At 43.3% G+C, this 14,549-nt stretch overlaps 1 protein-coding gene across 1 annotated transcript in view; it reads right to left on the bottom strand.

Annotated features, from left to right (window-relative positions):
* Positions 1-14,549, bottom strand: part of Syne1 (spectrin repeat containing, nuclear envelope 1) — a 388,103-nt gene that overhangs the window by 134,759 nt on the left and 238,795 nt on the right. The window contains exons 86-91 of the mRNA XM_013026970.1: positions 12,867-13,052; positions 12,445-12,567; positions 11,805-11,987; positions 10,184-10,327; positions 7,357-7,551; positions 6,024-6,164 (exon numbers count right to left, since the gene is read on the bottom strand). Of these exons, the coding sequence (XP_012882424.1) occupies positions 6,024-6,164; positions 7,357-7,551; positions 10,184-10,327; positions 11,805-11,987; positions 12,445-12,567; positions 12,867-13,052 (972 nt within the window). The remainder of the gene's footprint in view (positions 1-6,023; positions 6,165-7,356; positions 7,552-10,183; positions 10,328-11,804; positions 11,988-12,444; positions 12,568-12,866; positions 13,053-14,549) is intronic.

Genomic DNA, 14,549 nt, shown 5'->3' with positions numbered 1-14,549 from the left:
AAAAATTTAAATTAAAAAAAAGTGATGTGCAGAGGGTTTACAGTCACATAAATCAGTAAAGAATACATTTCTTTTTGGACCACATCACCTCCTCTTGCTCTCTCTCCCAGTTTAATGACAGAGGTCTAGCAACTCTTGGAAATACATATTTTAAAAAAGTTACTCAGGGACATATTGACTTTGGTGTTGTCTCCCACAAGAATGAGCACCAAAACTACCCTAGAACACCAATGAAATAAGAAGAAAAAAAATTAAGGAAATGGGGACATGTTCTTCAAAGGAAATCACTGGAGATGGGTTCACTGCAAATGAAACATATTGTCCAAATTCCTAGTAAACATAACTTTGCCAATATTTCAGATGGCCAAAATTTATGTCTGATTTTATATTTCATGACATGAAAATACAAAGGATTTAAGTGTTGTACAAGCATTTGAAGACTGAGCAAAACAGCAACATCATAGAATCTAAGTGACCTCGCTACTAAACTATTGTTCAGTGCTCTAATGAAAGTTCTGAATAATTTTAAAAGCATTTCTTAAAATAAATAAATCTATAGACACTAACTTGACAGCTGCAGCCCAATGATCATTCTCTGTGTCTAGGTTTATTATTCACAGAACCCACATGCAAATATTTTAATATTAAATTAGGGGAATGTAATGAGGAAATTGAAAATATCTAGGACAGGAATAATTAAAAAAAAGCTTTTCTTCTATTCCTTTCCTGCAAGACCCCAAAATATCATCAGAATGGATGAGGAAGGCTTAGACTTTTGAATGTTTTAATCTCTTGGGTTATAAACAACATTGTATGTTTTAATAGAATTGAAATTTACTCTAGAAAGATTATATGATTGATGTGTTTCAATAACTTCTATGTATACTTATCTGTCACTTGATACAAGTTGAGTCAGGATGTAACTAGCAATATTGACCATCTGTATGTTGCTGTTCTAATCACTGTAATTCTACTCATAATTGTAATGCTAAAGATGAGGACATCTATCTTGAAAATACCTGAGCCCTGATGAGAAGCACTTCCGGGGAAAAAAATTACTGAAGAAGGAGGAAAGCAATAGCCATAGGGGAAGCAATAGCAGAAAATGACCTGGTGTTTGGGGGGGTCTGCTGGAGGGCAGACCGGGAGTGGGCGGGCAGCAGAGTAACATCGGCCTACCAGTCCTGGCACCTGAGAGTCTTAAGCAAGTTTCCTAAGAGGCTGAGAGACAGAAGCAAGGTGCTAGCATTTCATGCATCAGCCCTCCACTGAGGTGGGGAGGGGTAGTGAGGGCTAAATGAAAGAACACTACATGATGGTGACACTTGCTACTTGTACTGTTGCTGACAAAGCTTCTAGATCATTCCCTAATGATTACTGCAGTGATCTAATTATTCCATCTTTCTTTTTGGTAGTCATTTTTTATTGTTTGTTGTTATTCTGGGTTAAAGTCTGGCTATATAACTCAGGCTGGGCCCGAAATTAGCTATGTAGCCTAGACTGACCTCAAACTCACGATCCTTGTGTCTTAGCTTCCTGTCAACCGTACATGTGTGCACCACCAACCATCTCTTCAACGGCAAGTGTATATAAGTTTCAGATCTATATACCCATGTGTTTGGCTACATTACCGTGCTTAATTTGTACTGTTCCCAAAGCCAGGTATGCGCAAGAGAAAAACTCAATGTGTTCAGAGCTTGCTACATGACTTCAGTCACCACTAGGAGTTTGGGGCATATTTTCTATGGATAACAGGGACTAGTGGAGTATTACTAAAGAAAAGAATGGCTGGGGCTGGGAAGGTGGCTCAGTGGTAGAGTGCTTGCCTTGCATGCATGAGGCCCTGGGTTCGATTCCTCAGCACCACATAAGCAGAAAAAGCCAGAAGTGGCATTGTGGCTCAAGTGGTAGAGCGCTAGCCTTGAGCTGAAGAGCTGAGGGACAGCGCCTAGGCCCAGAGTTCAGGCCCCATGACTGGCAAAAAATAAGAAAGAAGAGAAAGAAAAGAGGGAAGGAAGGAAGGAAGGGAAGAAGGAAGGAAGGAAGGAAGGAAAGCAGGGAGGGAGGGAGGAAGGAAGGGAGGGCAGGCTTTAAATGTGTTTAATTTCTTTTTACACTATGCCCTCTAGTATAAATGAATACAGTTCCCGCAAGAGCTAGGATAAAATAAATTTGTTACTAAAAATCCCTTCTTTCTGTTGTACACATGGCACATGCCTACTGTAGGTAGAAGTGACAACTGATTTTTTTTAAAGGACTGGATACAATGAACCCAATGTATATCCTACAAAATTAAGAAGAGTGAAGTGAGGGGCAGGGAGGAGAAGGATGGGTGAGGATGTTGAAGGGGTGCCACTGACCAAGACATATTTTACTCACAAACAGCTTTGTTCGATGGCAACTCCTCTGTACAACTACTTAAAGATACTAATTTAGAAAAGTATGTGAAACTCTATCACCTTCTGGGGGTGGATAACGTAGGTCTATTTAATGAATACACACATTTGATAACATAAACCAACAGTCCTGTGACTATCCCAGTCCACACTGGAATCGTCCTTGGAGATGGAAGGAAGGTTAGGGACTGCCTGTCGAACGGATTCCTAAGCATGAAACCTGAAGACCTGTAGATATTCGATGTACATTCTCCAGCTTTGATTCTTCCTGTGGTTGTTTATTTTTCTGGGCTGTTTCTGGGCTTTTGACTCATGCCCTCATTTGGCTGTTCTGTCTCATAGCTAGCACTCTACTGCTTGTGCCATGCCTTCGTTTCTGGCATTTTTGCTGGTTCATTGGAAATAAGAGTCTTTCACAGTTAGTAGCCTGAGTTGACTTCAAACAGAATCCTTAGATCTCAGCCTCCTGAGTATCTAGGATTACAGGCACGAGCCACCACCATCCAGCCCTACCTTCCAGTTTAAAGAGCACTTTCATGATTAACATCACACTTCACTGTTAAGTCTGAGAGTGAAGTAATCTCACCTCCCACTCACAAAAAGGAGGACAAGGACTTTTCCAAGGCCACTTACCCTAGAACAGGAAGGGCAGAGATGCTGTGGAGCTTCTGCCCTCAAGGCCAGGAGTTTGCCTCCTGTGCTACTGCTTTTTATTCAAGCCAATACTTCTCTCAATGCTTCTGTGGAGTTCGAGTCTCAGACTGCATCAAGGCAGAATAAGAAATTGCAGCGGGCTCCAGGGACGCGCCAGGGTTCTGCTCCCGAGTGAGCTAAGTTATTATTACCCTACTGCTCGGCGCTAGTGCTGGCGAGCAAACCCACTGGCTGTGAGTGGGCTCAGTGCTTTATGTAACGAGGATCTACTTACAGCACAAGCCAAACCCATTGAACAGCTGTGCTTCTATGAAGCGGTTATATTTGGCTGGGCCTTGACATGGCTGTGAACATACTGCCCAGGGTTTGGAGTTATCCTAAAAGAGACCGTTTTGTAATCTAGGGCTTTCTGGTCAGTTGCTCCTCACAAGGTTTCCTTGTCTCCTCATTTGTACTGCTCTACTAGAATAACATGTGGTGGTCACGACCACATTGATTTATTTGAGCGATGCCAAGCAAGACTGGTTTACTTTGTTTACAGCTTCCACCGAGTCAAACTGTCTGACTTGGCCTAACCTAAGACATCTCCTGCTAACTCGCAGGACCCTGGATCGATATGTTAGGTTGCTGATGTGATTCTACTGATGGCAGTTCATGCACTGGGTTGAACACCAAGCCAACTCACCCAATTTTAAGATGCCATTAATCTTAGTGACAAGGAACGGTGACTGGCTAGTAATAAGCAGAATATTTGCCCGTTTTGCCATTTACTGGACACACGCAGGTATACATGGAAAGATACCTTATAAAAAAGTACACGGAGCTGGAGATGTGCAGCTGCCATCTGTAATCCTGGCTACTGAGGCAGCTGAGAGCCAGAGGATCAATGTTTGAGACTAGCAGAAACGTTTGATAGCCTCCATTACCAAAAGCACCAACATAGAGCAAGGCTGGAGGTGAGGCTCCAGTGGCCATCACAGCCTACCAAGGATGAGACACTGAGTTCAAACTCCAGCACCACCAAGAAAGAAAGGAAAACGTAAATAAAGGGGCAGCAAGGAGACTTATAATTTGAGAGTTCGTCTCTGAAGACTCATTATTATTCAAAATACTTATTATTATTCAAAATCATGCATATTAAATAATGCTTTTCAATATAGTGGTCAGCTGACTGGAGTCCAGTGTCTCTAGTTCTAATAACCCATGAGCACAGGGAAGGTATGTGGGGTTAAAGAATGAGCAACATGTCTTATGAATTTTTAAATCAGGTTTAGAATATAGTTGCCAATATCTCCCAGGACACCCTGAACTTCACCTTTTTGTTATGCTTTTAGATTTTATCTGGTCTTGTGTGTGTGTGTGTGTGTGTGTGTGTGTGTGTGTGTGTGTGTGTGTATGTGTCTGTCTGTCTGTCTCTCTGTCTGTACAGGGCCTTCAACTCAGATCCTGAGCTCTTGTGTGGCTCTTTTATTTATGGCGGTCACTCTAGGCCTTCACCTCTACCTCTGGCTTTTTGCTAGTTAACTGTCAGATTTGTTGGTCTGGACTGTCTCTGAATTACAGTTCTCAGATCGCAACCTCTGAACAGCTAGGACTACAGGTGTGAGCTACCTACCTGTTCCTAGCTTATCTGAACACTTTTGTTATAATTTATTCTGTTAGTCTTTCTCTGGAATTTAAGGTCCTTTGGGTGAGGTTATTGTCACCTTTATCTAGGTTCATTTCCAGTGCCCAACTCAAGGGGATGTGTCTAGCAGGTGCTCAGAACACACTGGATGAAGGAATGAACTGATAATGTCCCACAGCCATATTGATTTCTACCAAGAGAGTTTCATTACCTAAAGGCTTGAACAATTGTGCATTCCCTTTTGTTCTGCTTAGTACAGATGTCCTAATTTGAATGTTTCAGCTTCAAATAAAAAGACTGACAAATTTATAGAAGAGATTATAAAATATGTGCATGGGTTAGCAGTTTTTCTGTGACAATATAGCTCAACTCTTCTAAATTTCATAGGAATTTCATAGTTCCATTATTAAAACTGTTGAAAGTTGCTTTGGCTTAGCAATACACAACACTGTTTAATGTGCCTTACAACTTTGGGTTATCATAAAGACATCTTTAAAAAAAATTTGTATCCAGTATTTCTCATAAAAAGTTTGGCAGTAGAATTTAGAATATATTTACTGCATTGTATGCTGGAAGGTAGCCATAATTATTCTCATAATTATTCCTATATTATTTTCATGTTATAAGAAATAAAAGCAGCCAGGCACCAGTGGCTCACACCTGTACCACAAGCTACTCAGGAGACTGAGATCTGAAGATTACAGTTTGAAGCCAGCCTGGGTAGAAAAGTCCCCACAAGACTCTTATCTCCAATTAACCACTCAAAAACTCAAATTGGCACTGTGGCTCAAGTGGTAGAGTGCTAGCCTTGAGCACAAAGAGGCTCAGGGATAACACCCCAGCCCTGAGTTCCAGCCCCACAACTGACAAATAAAAAAAGAAAGAAAAGGAAATAAAAGCATAGCATAATGAACACGAATTTTTTAACACACAAAATCCATGTGGTAAAGGTCAGAATCCTGTGTTCCATGAATGTAAAGCTCACCTGGAATTAGGTTATTTTCTAACAGTGTGGCAGACGCCTTACATATTATCTTAGGATGCAAGACCCTATTTGACCTAAGTGGAGGAATGGAGACCCCAAGGTCTCTTTTCAAAGAAGCCTTCTGGGGCTATAATTTCCGGACCTAATTGTTTGCTTATCTCCCTGTCAGTAGCACAGGAAAGGAGATGACATCCTGGGCCAGAGGTCTCACCCAGCAGTCACATTTGTGCAACCGGAGCATCTGGTGGCCCTGAAACCAAATGCAATGAGGAAGATTCACACCCACAGCCCCAGGAGGAAAGAGAATGGAGTTGTGCGTCCGCCCGGAGCTCAAGGAGCGAGGAAGGTGAAGGAGAGGTACCTGGGTGACAGCGGCCTCCGTGTGAGCCACCGGTGAGGGGGAGCGGCAGGCCGGCGGGGAGGACATCTCGCTGTTGGTTCCCTCCTCCCCGGACTCTTCCGTGACAGGGGACAGCAGAGTGTGACAGCGACCTGCCGTCATCTGATACAGGAAACGCGGCCAGAAGGACAGGGAAATCAGTTAGCCAGGGGAGCAAAAATCCTGGCCAGATGCGAGGCCAAAACAGATCATTATGTAACATGGGTGCTGGTGACTGAGGCACTCATTTACATACGAAAGTCTGTGTTCACAAAAAGTTTGTGTTCAAGTGCCTACTCCTAGGGAATCATTCGCAAAACAAACTCAGATGGGGGTGTGCATGATATCCGAGTTTTGCTGTTGATCAAAAACTTATTTTCTATTTAATCTATTTTTTTAGTGCTGTGTCTTTATAAATAACTCCCTTGCCCCCCACCCAAAAACACAAATCATCTGAGTAAGGGAAAACAAATTTATGAATTGCAATGCTCTCTTTGGCATCTCAAGTTCCAAATATCTTAGGGAAATAAATGCATCAAAAACAACACCTTAGGCGGAAGTAGTAGAGTGTCCTGAAGTCAATCCCCAGAACCCAGCAAGAAAGAAAAAAAGAAAAAGGTACATAAACAAAGCAGTCTATTTCTCCAGAGGCACACCTCTGTGGGGCTTTATACTGCTTCAGGCACAACTCGTGGGAAAGAAAATAGATAGTGCAGGTTAGGCAGGAAGTGACTGAACACAGTGCAGTCTCCATGGGAGAAATAAACACCGTGGAACAGAAATCCACGCAATTTATTTCTTGAAACCCGTGGCTAAACTTTGAATTCTCTATTGCTATGGTTTTGTTTCCTCATCATAGTTTCTCTTCTAAATTTCATTCAACATGCACACAAACAGAGTGCGAGCAACCTACCTCGTTAGCTAGTTCCCCCTGGAAAATGTAACTAAATATATGTATTGTAATTTTCCCATCCCCCAGAAGACCAGACCACCCGTGCAAAGGACTTTTTTTTTTTTAACACACAAAGCACAGAGTCTTTCAGTATTATGGCTAAATTAGAATCAAATGAAAAAAAAAAAGATTTGGATGGGGAAACCCAGAACCTCAAGCCAATCATTTCATTTCATTTCAACTGGTACTGTTTATGGCTTCGGTCCTAATGTACTCCAAGCGAATGAAGCAAACAGCTCTTTAATTCAAACCTAAAAGGCAGATGTATGTGTAAATGAAGCCTCAGAAGGGATCCAGGCCCACCAGGGAGGGTCCAGTCTAGAGAGCAAAGCCGGCCCCCAGCGGGACCGACCTGAGCCTTACCATGACCACAGAGGGGTAGGCTGAGGGTGTGGGGAGGAGCTCCCCGTCCAGGTCCTCCGTCCCTTCTGCCAGTCCCTCCACCTCTGTCACCGTCAGGAGCATGGTGGCGTGCTTGGCTTTCATGGTCAGCATCTTACACTTGGAATTCAACGAGGCGATCTGCTCCTGGTAGCCCTTGATTTTGTGCGCCAGCTCCTGGGGAAACATTTGCCAGGCGCGGTGTGTTAGAGCAGCCGGGATAGGAAGCTTGTCACAGCATTCATCTTCCTGCAGCGCCGGCCAATGAGATGGCAGCGCTTGCAAGGCAGGATGTGCAGCAGCAGCAGCGGCCACAGCCAGCCAGCCTGCATCTCCACTCAGCCCCGAGCCAGACCACAGACAGACAGAGGCCCGCAGCCAGCCCCACCCCCGCAGGGGCACTGAGGGAAGACCAGGCGCTTCAGGAAGAACTTCTAATCCTGGGGAGATGCTTTCTTTGCAAGCATGAATCTCTAACAATCCAGAACAGGCAACCTGCTTTGCAAGGTCTTAAAAGGCGTTTGAAATGTACCAGATGGTTCATGCCATGGAAATGAGGTCATGTGATAACTAAAACTTAAAAAAAAAAGCAGTGCTCAGCTCTTGCACTGAGTCCATCCAAGAGCTGGCTGTCATTTATTCTGGATGGGTCACAAAATGAAATGCCTGTCCCGTTGTTGTTGTTGTTTTTAATCCTCCCGATAAGCTAGATATTATATATGAAATTGTTCCCCAAATAAAATGTTGTACATTCCACCAAATTTTCTCTCCCACACTCTTAGCACAGTTCAAGTATTTCTGAGCCGCCAAACCTTAAAGTGTTATTCCAATTTAATGGCTTAAAGTGTTATTCCAATTTAATGGCTTTTAACTGCCTTTGCTTTTGAAAAATACTGTGACAGAATAGTAGATAGCAGTTTAAAGACTTTTTGTGAAGAGGTTATTGGAAACTCATTATGGAGGGAAGATAGCTCTCATTAAGATCATAGGTTATTAAGATCTATTTTAGGAGAATGGTAATCTTAAATATTGTTACACTTTCTTGACTGAATATACATTATAAAGATTACATATTTTATATACCTTCATGCAAATCACTTATTCTTTTCTATCCCTTTTATTTGGCTCCTTTGCCGGGGAAAGCTGTCATTTAATGTCATTTATGTCATTGTGTACAGAACACATCCTGTCCCAAAGATGTTAAGTATCTGTGTGTTCAAATGATATTATATGTCCTTGCATGTTCATTCGTGTATATGGATGTAACACACACAGGTTTTTTACCATGCTGTTAAGTGTTCTTTTTTCTCCCATCTCCCAACCAAAACTGAGAGGAAGGACAATCAGTCCAGATGAACTCAGCCACAGCCTCAACTTCCTCATTCCAATGCAGAGCAGAACAGGAATTTTTAAACTATAGTTTTAAAAAGGAGCCATTACACTGGGCACTAATGGCTCACGCCTATAATCCTAGCTACTCTGGAAGCTAAGATCTGAGGACTGAAGTTCAAAGCCAGCCTGAGCAGGAAACTCCAGCGACTCTTATATCCAATAAACTACTCAGAAAACCTGGAAGTGGCATGTGGCTCAAATGGTAGAGTGCTAACCTTGAGCAAAAGAAGTTCAGGGACAGTGCCTAGGCCCAGAGTTCAAGAAAAAAAAAAATGAGCCATTACTTCTTTACTGCTGCAGCTGTAGATTCTCAATTACTAAATAGTTGTGAGTTTTTTTGCACTGAACAGATATATGGACTCCGATGGCTAGGACGTGGGTACTCTAAATGATATTGGTTATCATTGGTTCACATGGATGCAAACAGAGGCCAGCAGCCAGCTCACTGAGCTCCTTGGATGCAAACAGAGGCCAGCAGCCAGCTCACTGAGCTCCTTGAATCCCAGGAAACCGAGTTTTCTTGCAATGGCTTAGTGCCTTGCCCTCTAAGAGTAAATGAGGTCATCCCTTGTGGAGTTGACAGACTCAGACTTTGCCTGTTCCCACCAGTGACCTAGGACTGGTTCCAGCTGCTGCTGTCTAGCCTTGCAGAAGTACACACCTAATCACAGTGAATGCCCTTTCCTGTGTAGAAATCTACATTATATTTAACCCTCCTCTGTAACTCAAATGCAACTTCAGGGCTAGGCCTCGTGGTGTACCACTGTAATCCCAGAAGTCCAAGGCCAGTCCCAGGCCAAAAGGAGGAGACCCTACGAGAAAAATAACTAAGGAAAAAGGGCTGTGGATGTAGCTCAAGTAGAAGAGCACTTGCCTTGCAAGTTCAAGTCCCTGAGTTCAAACCCCAGCACCACCCAAAAAAAAACAAAAACAAAAAGCAGCTGTTACCACTTCCAATGGATGATGAAAATCTGAATTTCAAAGTTAACTCAGGTTAAGCCTGCCTGTATGATTTTTGTGGGCTGATTATTTATGCTGTGACAAATCCACTGAAATAAAATGAAGTGTTAGCGTGTTAATGAGTTACTCATTCTCAGAAAAAAAAATGTGTATTTTAACTTTCTTTCCTTTCTTTCTCCCTCCTTCCTTCCTTCCTTCTTTCCTCCCTCCCTCCCTCCCTCCTTCCCTCCCCTTAGTCTCTCCTTCCTTCCTTCCTGTTTTCTTTTTCTGTTTGTCTCAGCCTCCTAAGCTCTGGCATTATAGGTCAGCTTGATTATAAATCACACTTGAAATGCAAAGGCAGGTAAACGCTGCCCAGGAATCCACTCCTTACACGCAGGGCAGGGCTAGCCTCTCTTGCAGTCACCAGTCAAGCCTGCCTCTTCCTTTCCTTGGTGCCCTGCCTCCAGCCTCTTACCTCATGCTGAGAAATCTGAGCTTGCAGCTCCTGGATGTTACTGGTGGCCACAGGCGTGTCCTGGATCTCCCGGTGAGCTCCTTCGATCAGCTGCTGCAGATGCTTCATCTCTTGCTCATATTGTTCATATTGCACCACAGCCTCCTTTGGAAGGGAAAAGAAAACCACCATTTCACCTTAAATCACTAACGGGTAATTGTACAGACAGTGTTACCTCCAGTTCCCCTGGGTCCAGGCAACCAGAGATGGGTAGAATCTTTAGATGGCTCAAGTTCTCAACTTAAGCAATGCCAAAATTTTTTCTTTAAAATATTATAGTCAGACCCTAATGACTTATGCCTGTAATTCCTAGCTACTCAGCAGATTGGAATCTGAGATCTTTACTGCCAGCCTGGGTAGTAAAGCTTGTGAGACTCTTATCTCCAATTAACTACCCCAAAACCAGAAATGGAGCTATGGACCAAGTGGTAGAGCACCAGTCTCAAGCACAAAAGTTCAAGGACAGTGCTCAGGTCCTGAGTTCAAGCCCCAGAACAAGCGCACACACAAACATTATAACAGAATTACTGATGGAATCAAAATAGGTACATGGTTAGGATGCTCTTCTGCCTACTCATACTAAATGATAGGCAGCTGTCAGAAGGCCGAATTGTACATAAGACTCTTGGTTTTTTTTTTTCTCCATTGAAGAAATACTGAACAAATAAACCCGTGGACGAGCGCTGAAGTACAAGATAAAAACATGAACATGCAAGATTTCTAGCTTCAGGAAGTTAATGTTGAACAATTTACCTGGTAATGTAAGAAGCAAAGATAGTTGAAAGAAATGAATCACTAGTGTCAGGTGTAGTGACATGTGCCTGTAATCCCAGCTTTCAGGAGGTGGAGCTGGAGGATGGTAAGTTTGTGAGCAGCCTGGGCTATGTATCAAGTTCAAGGCAGCCTGTCTGCCAATAAAAACCTATCCCCAAATAAACAAATAAATAATACTGCTTTTAGAGGGCTGATATTTTTGATAAAAATGCAGATTCTAAGTGAAGATGATCTACATTAAATTTCATCATTTGAGGTCAGTGATTTCTATTTTTTTTCTTTTATTAGGTGACAAGACAAAGAGTTTTTCTTGGGGCAAAGGTATTCAATAGTACATTTTCTGGTATAAGAAAATATATTTAATAAATCAAGAAGCTGAAAAAGAGAAAATATCTGATACCAGCCTCTGTCACCAGGTTCTAAATGACCGGCAGATGAATCAAAGACAGAAAATAAATAGTAGCATAGATGGTTTGCTCTACAAGTCATCCTTTGTGCGTGCGTGTGTGTGTGTGTGTGTGTGTGTGTGTGTGTATTTATATATATATATATATATATATATATATATATAAATCAACAAAAGATAGTTTTCACCAAAGGATATTTTTAATAGCGTGTTCCCGGGGTTTTGTGGCTGATCCAAACGCTAGCATTTGAATCTCATTTTATGTAAGCCGTCGGTCTGATTTAGCACTGGGGATGTGTTTTGATGGCTGAGCCCACACAAAGCTAAGAAAAGCAGCCGGTGGCTCATTGGCCGTGGCCGGCTGGCAGAGCCCCGGGCCAGCCCCGGCAGAGCTGCACCTGCCTGCATGATGTTGCATTGCTGGATGGCTGAGTGCTGCAGCCGGCTGGCTTCCTCCTGCAGCCGCAGGGCGGCGTGGCACAGCGGCAAGGTGGTGACCACGTCCTCTGGGATCCGGAGTGCGCTCTGGCAGAGCTGCACAGCTTGTACCCTCGGCTTGAGTGACTCCATCTCCGACAGCAAGTGCTGGAAGGACAGGGACATCACTCAAAGCTTGAACAGGGACATCGGTTCGTGCAGAAGATAAAAGGTACAAACCCAGCAGCTCCCACCTGTAATCCTAGCTACTCAAAAGGCTAATATCTGAGGGTCGTGATCTGAAGCCACGTGAGGCAGGAAAGTCAGCAAGACTCTTCTTATTTCCAATTAACCACACACAACACAGCTGGAAGTAGAGCTATGGCTCAAGTGACAGAACACCAGCCCTGAATAAAATTACTAAGAGATATTGCCCAGACCAGTACACACCCACCAAAAAGACAGTTACTGGACTACAGCTACAAGTTATCGCCATTTTGTAAGGAATAGATCTTTTTCACTAGTGCAGTGCTAAGACGCTAATGCAAGGTAGAAAGCATACCCTTCACATCCTATGTTTCAAATGTCGGCCCACCTCCATCCACCCTAAGGTAATTTTGCTCACCTGTCGATGGGACAGTTGCTCCTTGAGAGTACAGCGACCAACTTCTGGAGAGGTCAGCATGGCCTGGGCCTGTTCCAAAGCGGCCTGTAAGTTTCTTAGCTCAGCCTCAAATTTTTTCATATCCTGGAGAGTAAAAGTTAGGTGAACATCAACACTGCAGTTCAAAGTCATAAATGAAGGCTGCTAGCATCAGTCAGACAGGGTGGGTGGGAAAAAGTTTTGAGGACCTCACTGCACCCCGCCACATCTCAATCAATCAAATGCTGCTTCGGGTGCTGTGTGCTTGTCATCTGAGCTCTACAGGAGTTTTAAACAGGAGGCTAGCAGTCCACTTGAGTGTAAATGCCAGACCGTATGCTAAGAGTAAAGAAAGCGAAAAGGATCGGGGGTGTGGCATCACCTTTTTTCATTGTTACATGTACCTTGGCTGCATCTTGGAGATTCTGTAGTCGGATTTTGATGATTTGCTGTAACTCCTCAGTCTCCCGGCCCAGGTCTGCCACTTGCTGACACATTTTCTCGGTGTGGTACATGCTAGCGAGGCACTGTAATTTCTCAGCCATTGCTTCCAGACTGCCATCGATTTCTTCAGATTCTTCTAGCAGGGTCTAGAGTAAATTTTCACTATGCATGAAACTGGCAGGCAGGCACGGTTACAGCCAGCAAGCGCCGCGTAGCTGAAGCCCAGCAGGCTGGGAAGGTTGCTAAGAGAACTGAGAGGGAATCCCCTGTGCATCTCACAGGTTCCTCTTGTGTGCTTGCTACCGGCTGGACCTGCACACCTATGCCATTCCCGTTTAACAGAAAAACAAAGCCCAAGAACCTTCACAGGTCACGCCAGGCTGTGTGACAAGAGCTCCAGCTCTGCCCGCCTTAGGCTGCATCTTGGCGAGAGTCAGGTCGGGAGAATTCCAGTCACACTGACCATGCCTCTAGGTCTGCCTCTTCCCACGTTGGAACTAAAGAAGGAGTTGACTGAGTAAGGGTACTGGTGGCTCATGTCTATAATCCTTAGCTACTCAGGAGGCTGAGGCCTGAGGATCAAGATTTCAAAGCCAGCCCAGGACAAAGTCCAGTCCGTGAGACTTTTATCTCCAGAAATGGAGCTGTAGCTCAAGTAGGGGTAGAGTGCTAGCATGGAGCAAAAATAAAGCTCAGGAGCGGTGGCTGGAACCAGTACACAGGTGCCCTTCCTACCCTACTTGTCAGCTCTTCTGTTCTATTTAAGATCTAGATGTCTATCACTCAAAAAAGCTAAAACAAGACAAGAGCAATACAAAGAAACAAAAATCATTGAGGACTTGTGACAAGTAAGACAAAGAGGTAAAAGTCAACTGCAATGTGAAGAGAAGGAAAGAAGGGAGTTGGGGGACGGTCTCCTACTGTTGCTTTATTTAACAACCCAAGGGCTTTCTCCCTGTACTTACCAAACTGTATTGCAATGATTCTTCCCTAGCATGGCTCAAGTAGTAGAGCAACAGCCTTGAGCAACAGCCACAAGGCTCTGAGCCCAAGTCCCCCAGTACCAGTAGTGAATTAAGTAAGGAAAAAGAGAAGAAATGATCTCTTCTCTAACTGATCTGCTCCATGGGGTAGGGACAAGGAGTCTTTTATTTGTTGTATTCCTAATGCCTATCCAAAGTCCTAGATTGGGAAAGTTCTCTCATAGTACAACAATGAACAAGGACAGGAGCTACTAAAAAAAGAAGAAGAAGAAGAATGTCCATAGTACTTTTAAGGACTGCATGATATTCTTTTCAGGCAAATGTTTACCCGGAAATGTTATTTGAGAGTTAAATTTTTAAGTATTTCTTTAAAGCTTTACTACAGTTTCTAATAGCACATAAAATAATTTTTGACAATTGGGATGATAGCCATAATAATGAATCCAGCAAGTGTAATTAATAGGCCAGAGCAGTGACCTCTTTGATGATCACTATCTACTTTAATAATTATTCTTTAAAACTTTTTAAAAATCAGATTATATGCAGCTTTTGAAAGTTCTTGATTCTCTTTCTTTCTTCCCCTTCGTTCCTTCTCCCCCTTCCTTCCTTCCTTCCTTCCTTCCTTCCTTCCTTCCTTCCTTCCTTCCTTCCTTCCTTCCT

This window comes from Dipodomys ordii, unplaced genomic scaffold (genome assembly GCF_000151885.1).
Source record: "Dipodomys ordii isolate 6190 unplaced genomic scaffold, Dord_2.0 Scaffold98, whole genome shotgun sequence".
NCBI lineage: Eukaryota > Metazoa > Chordata > Mammalia > Rodentia > Heteromyidae > Dipodomys > Dipodomys ordii.
Note: the sequence above shows the minus strand (reverse complement) of the source record. Positions and strands in the feature narration are given on the sequence as shown.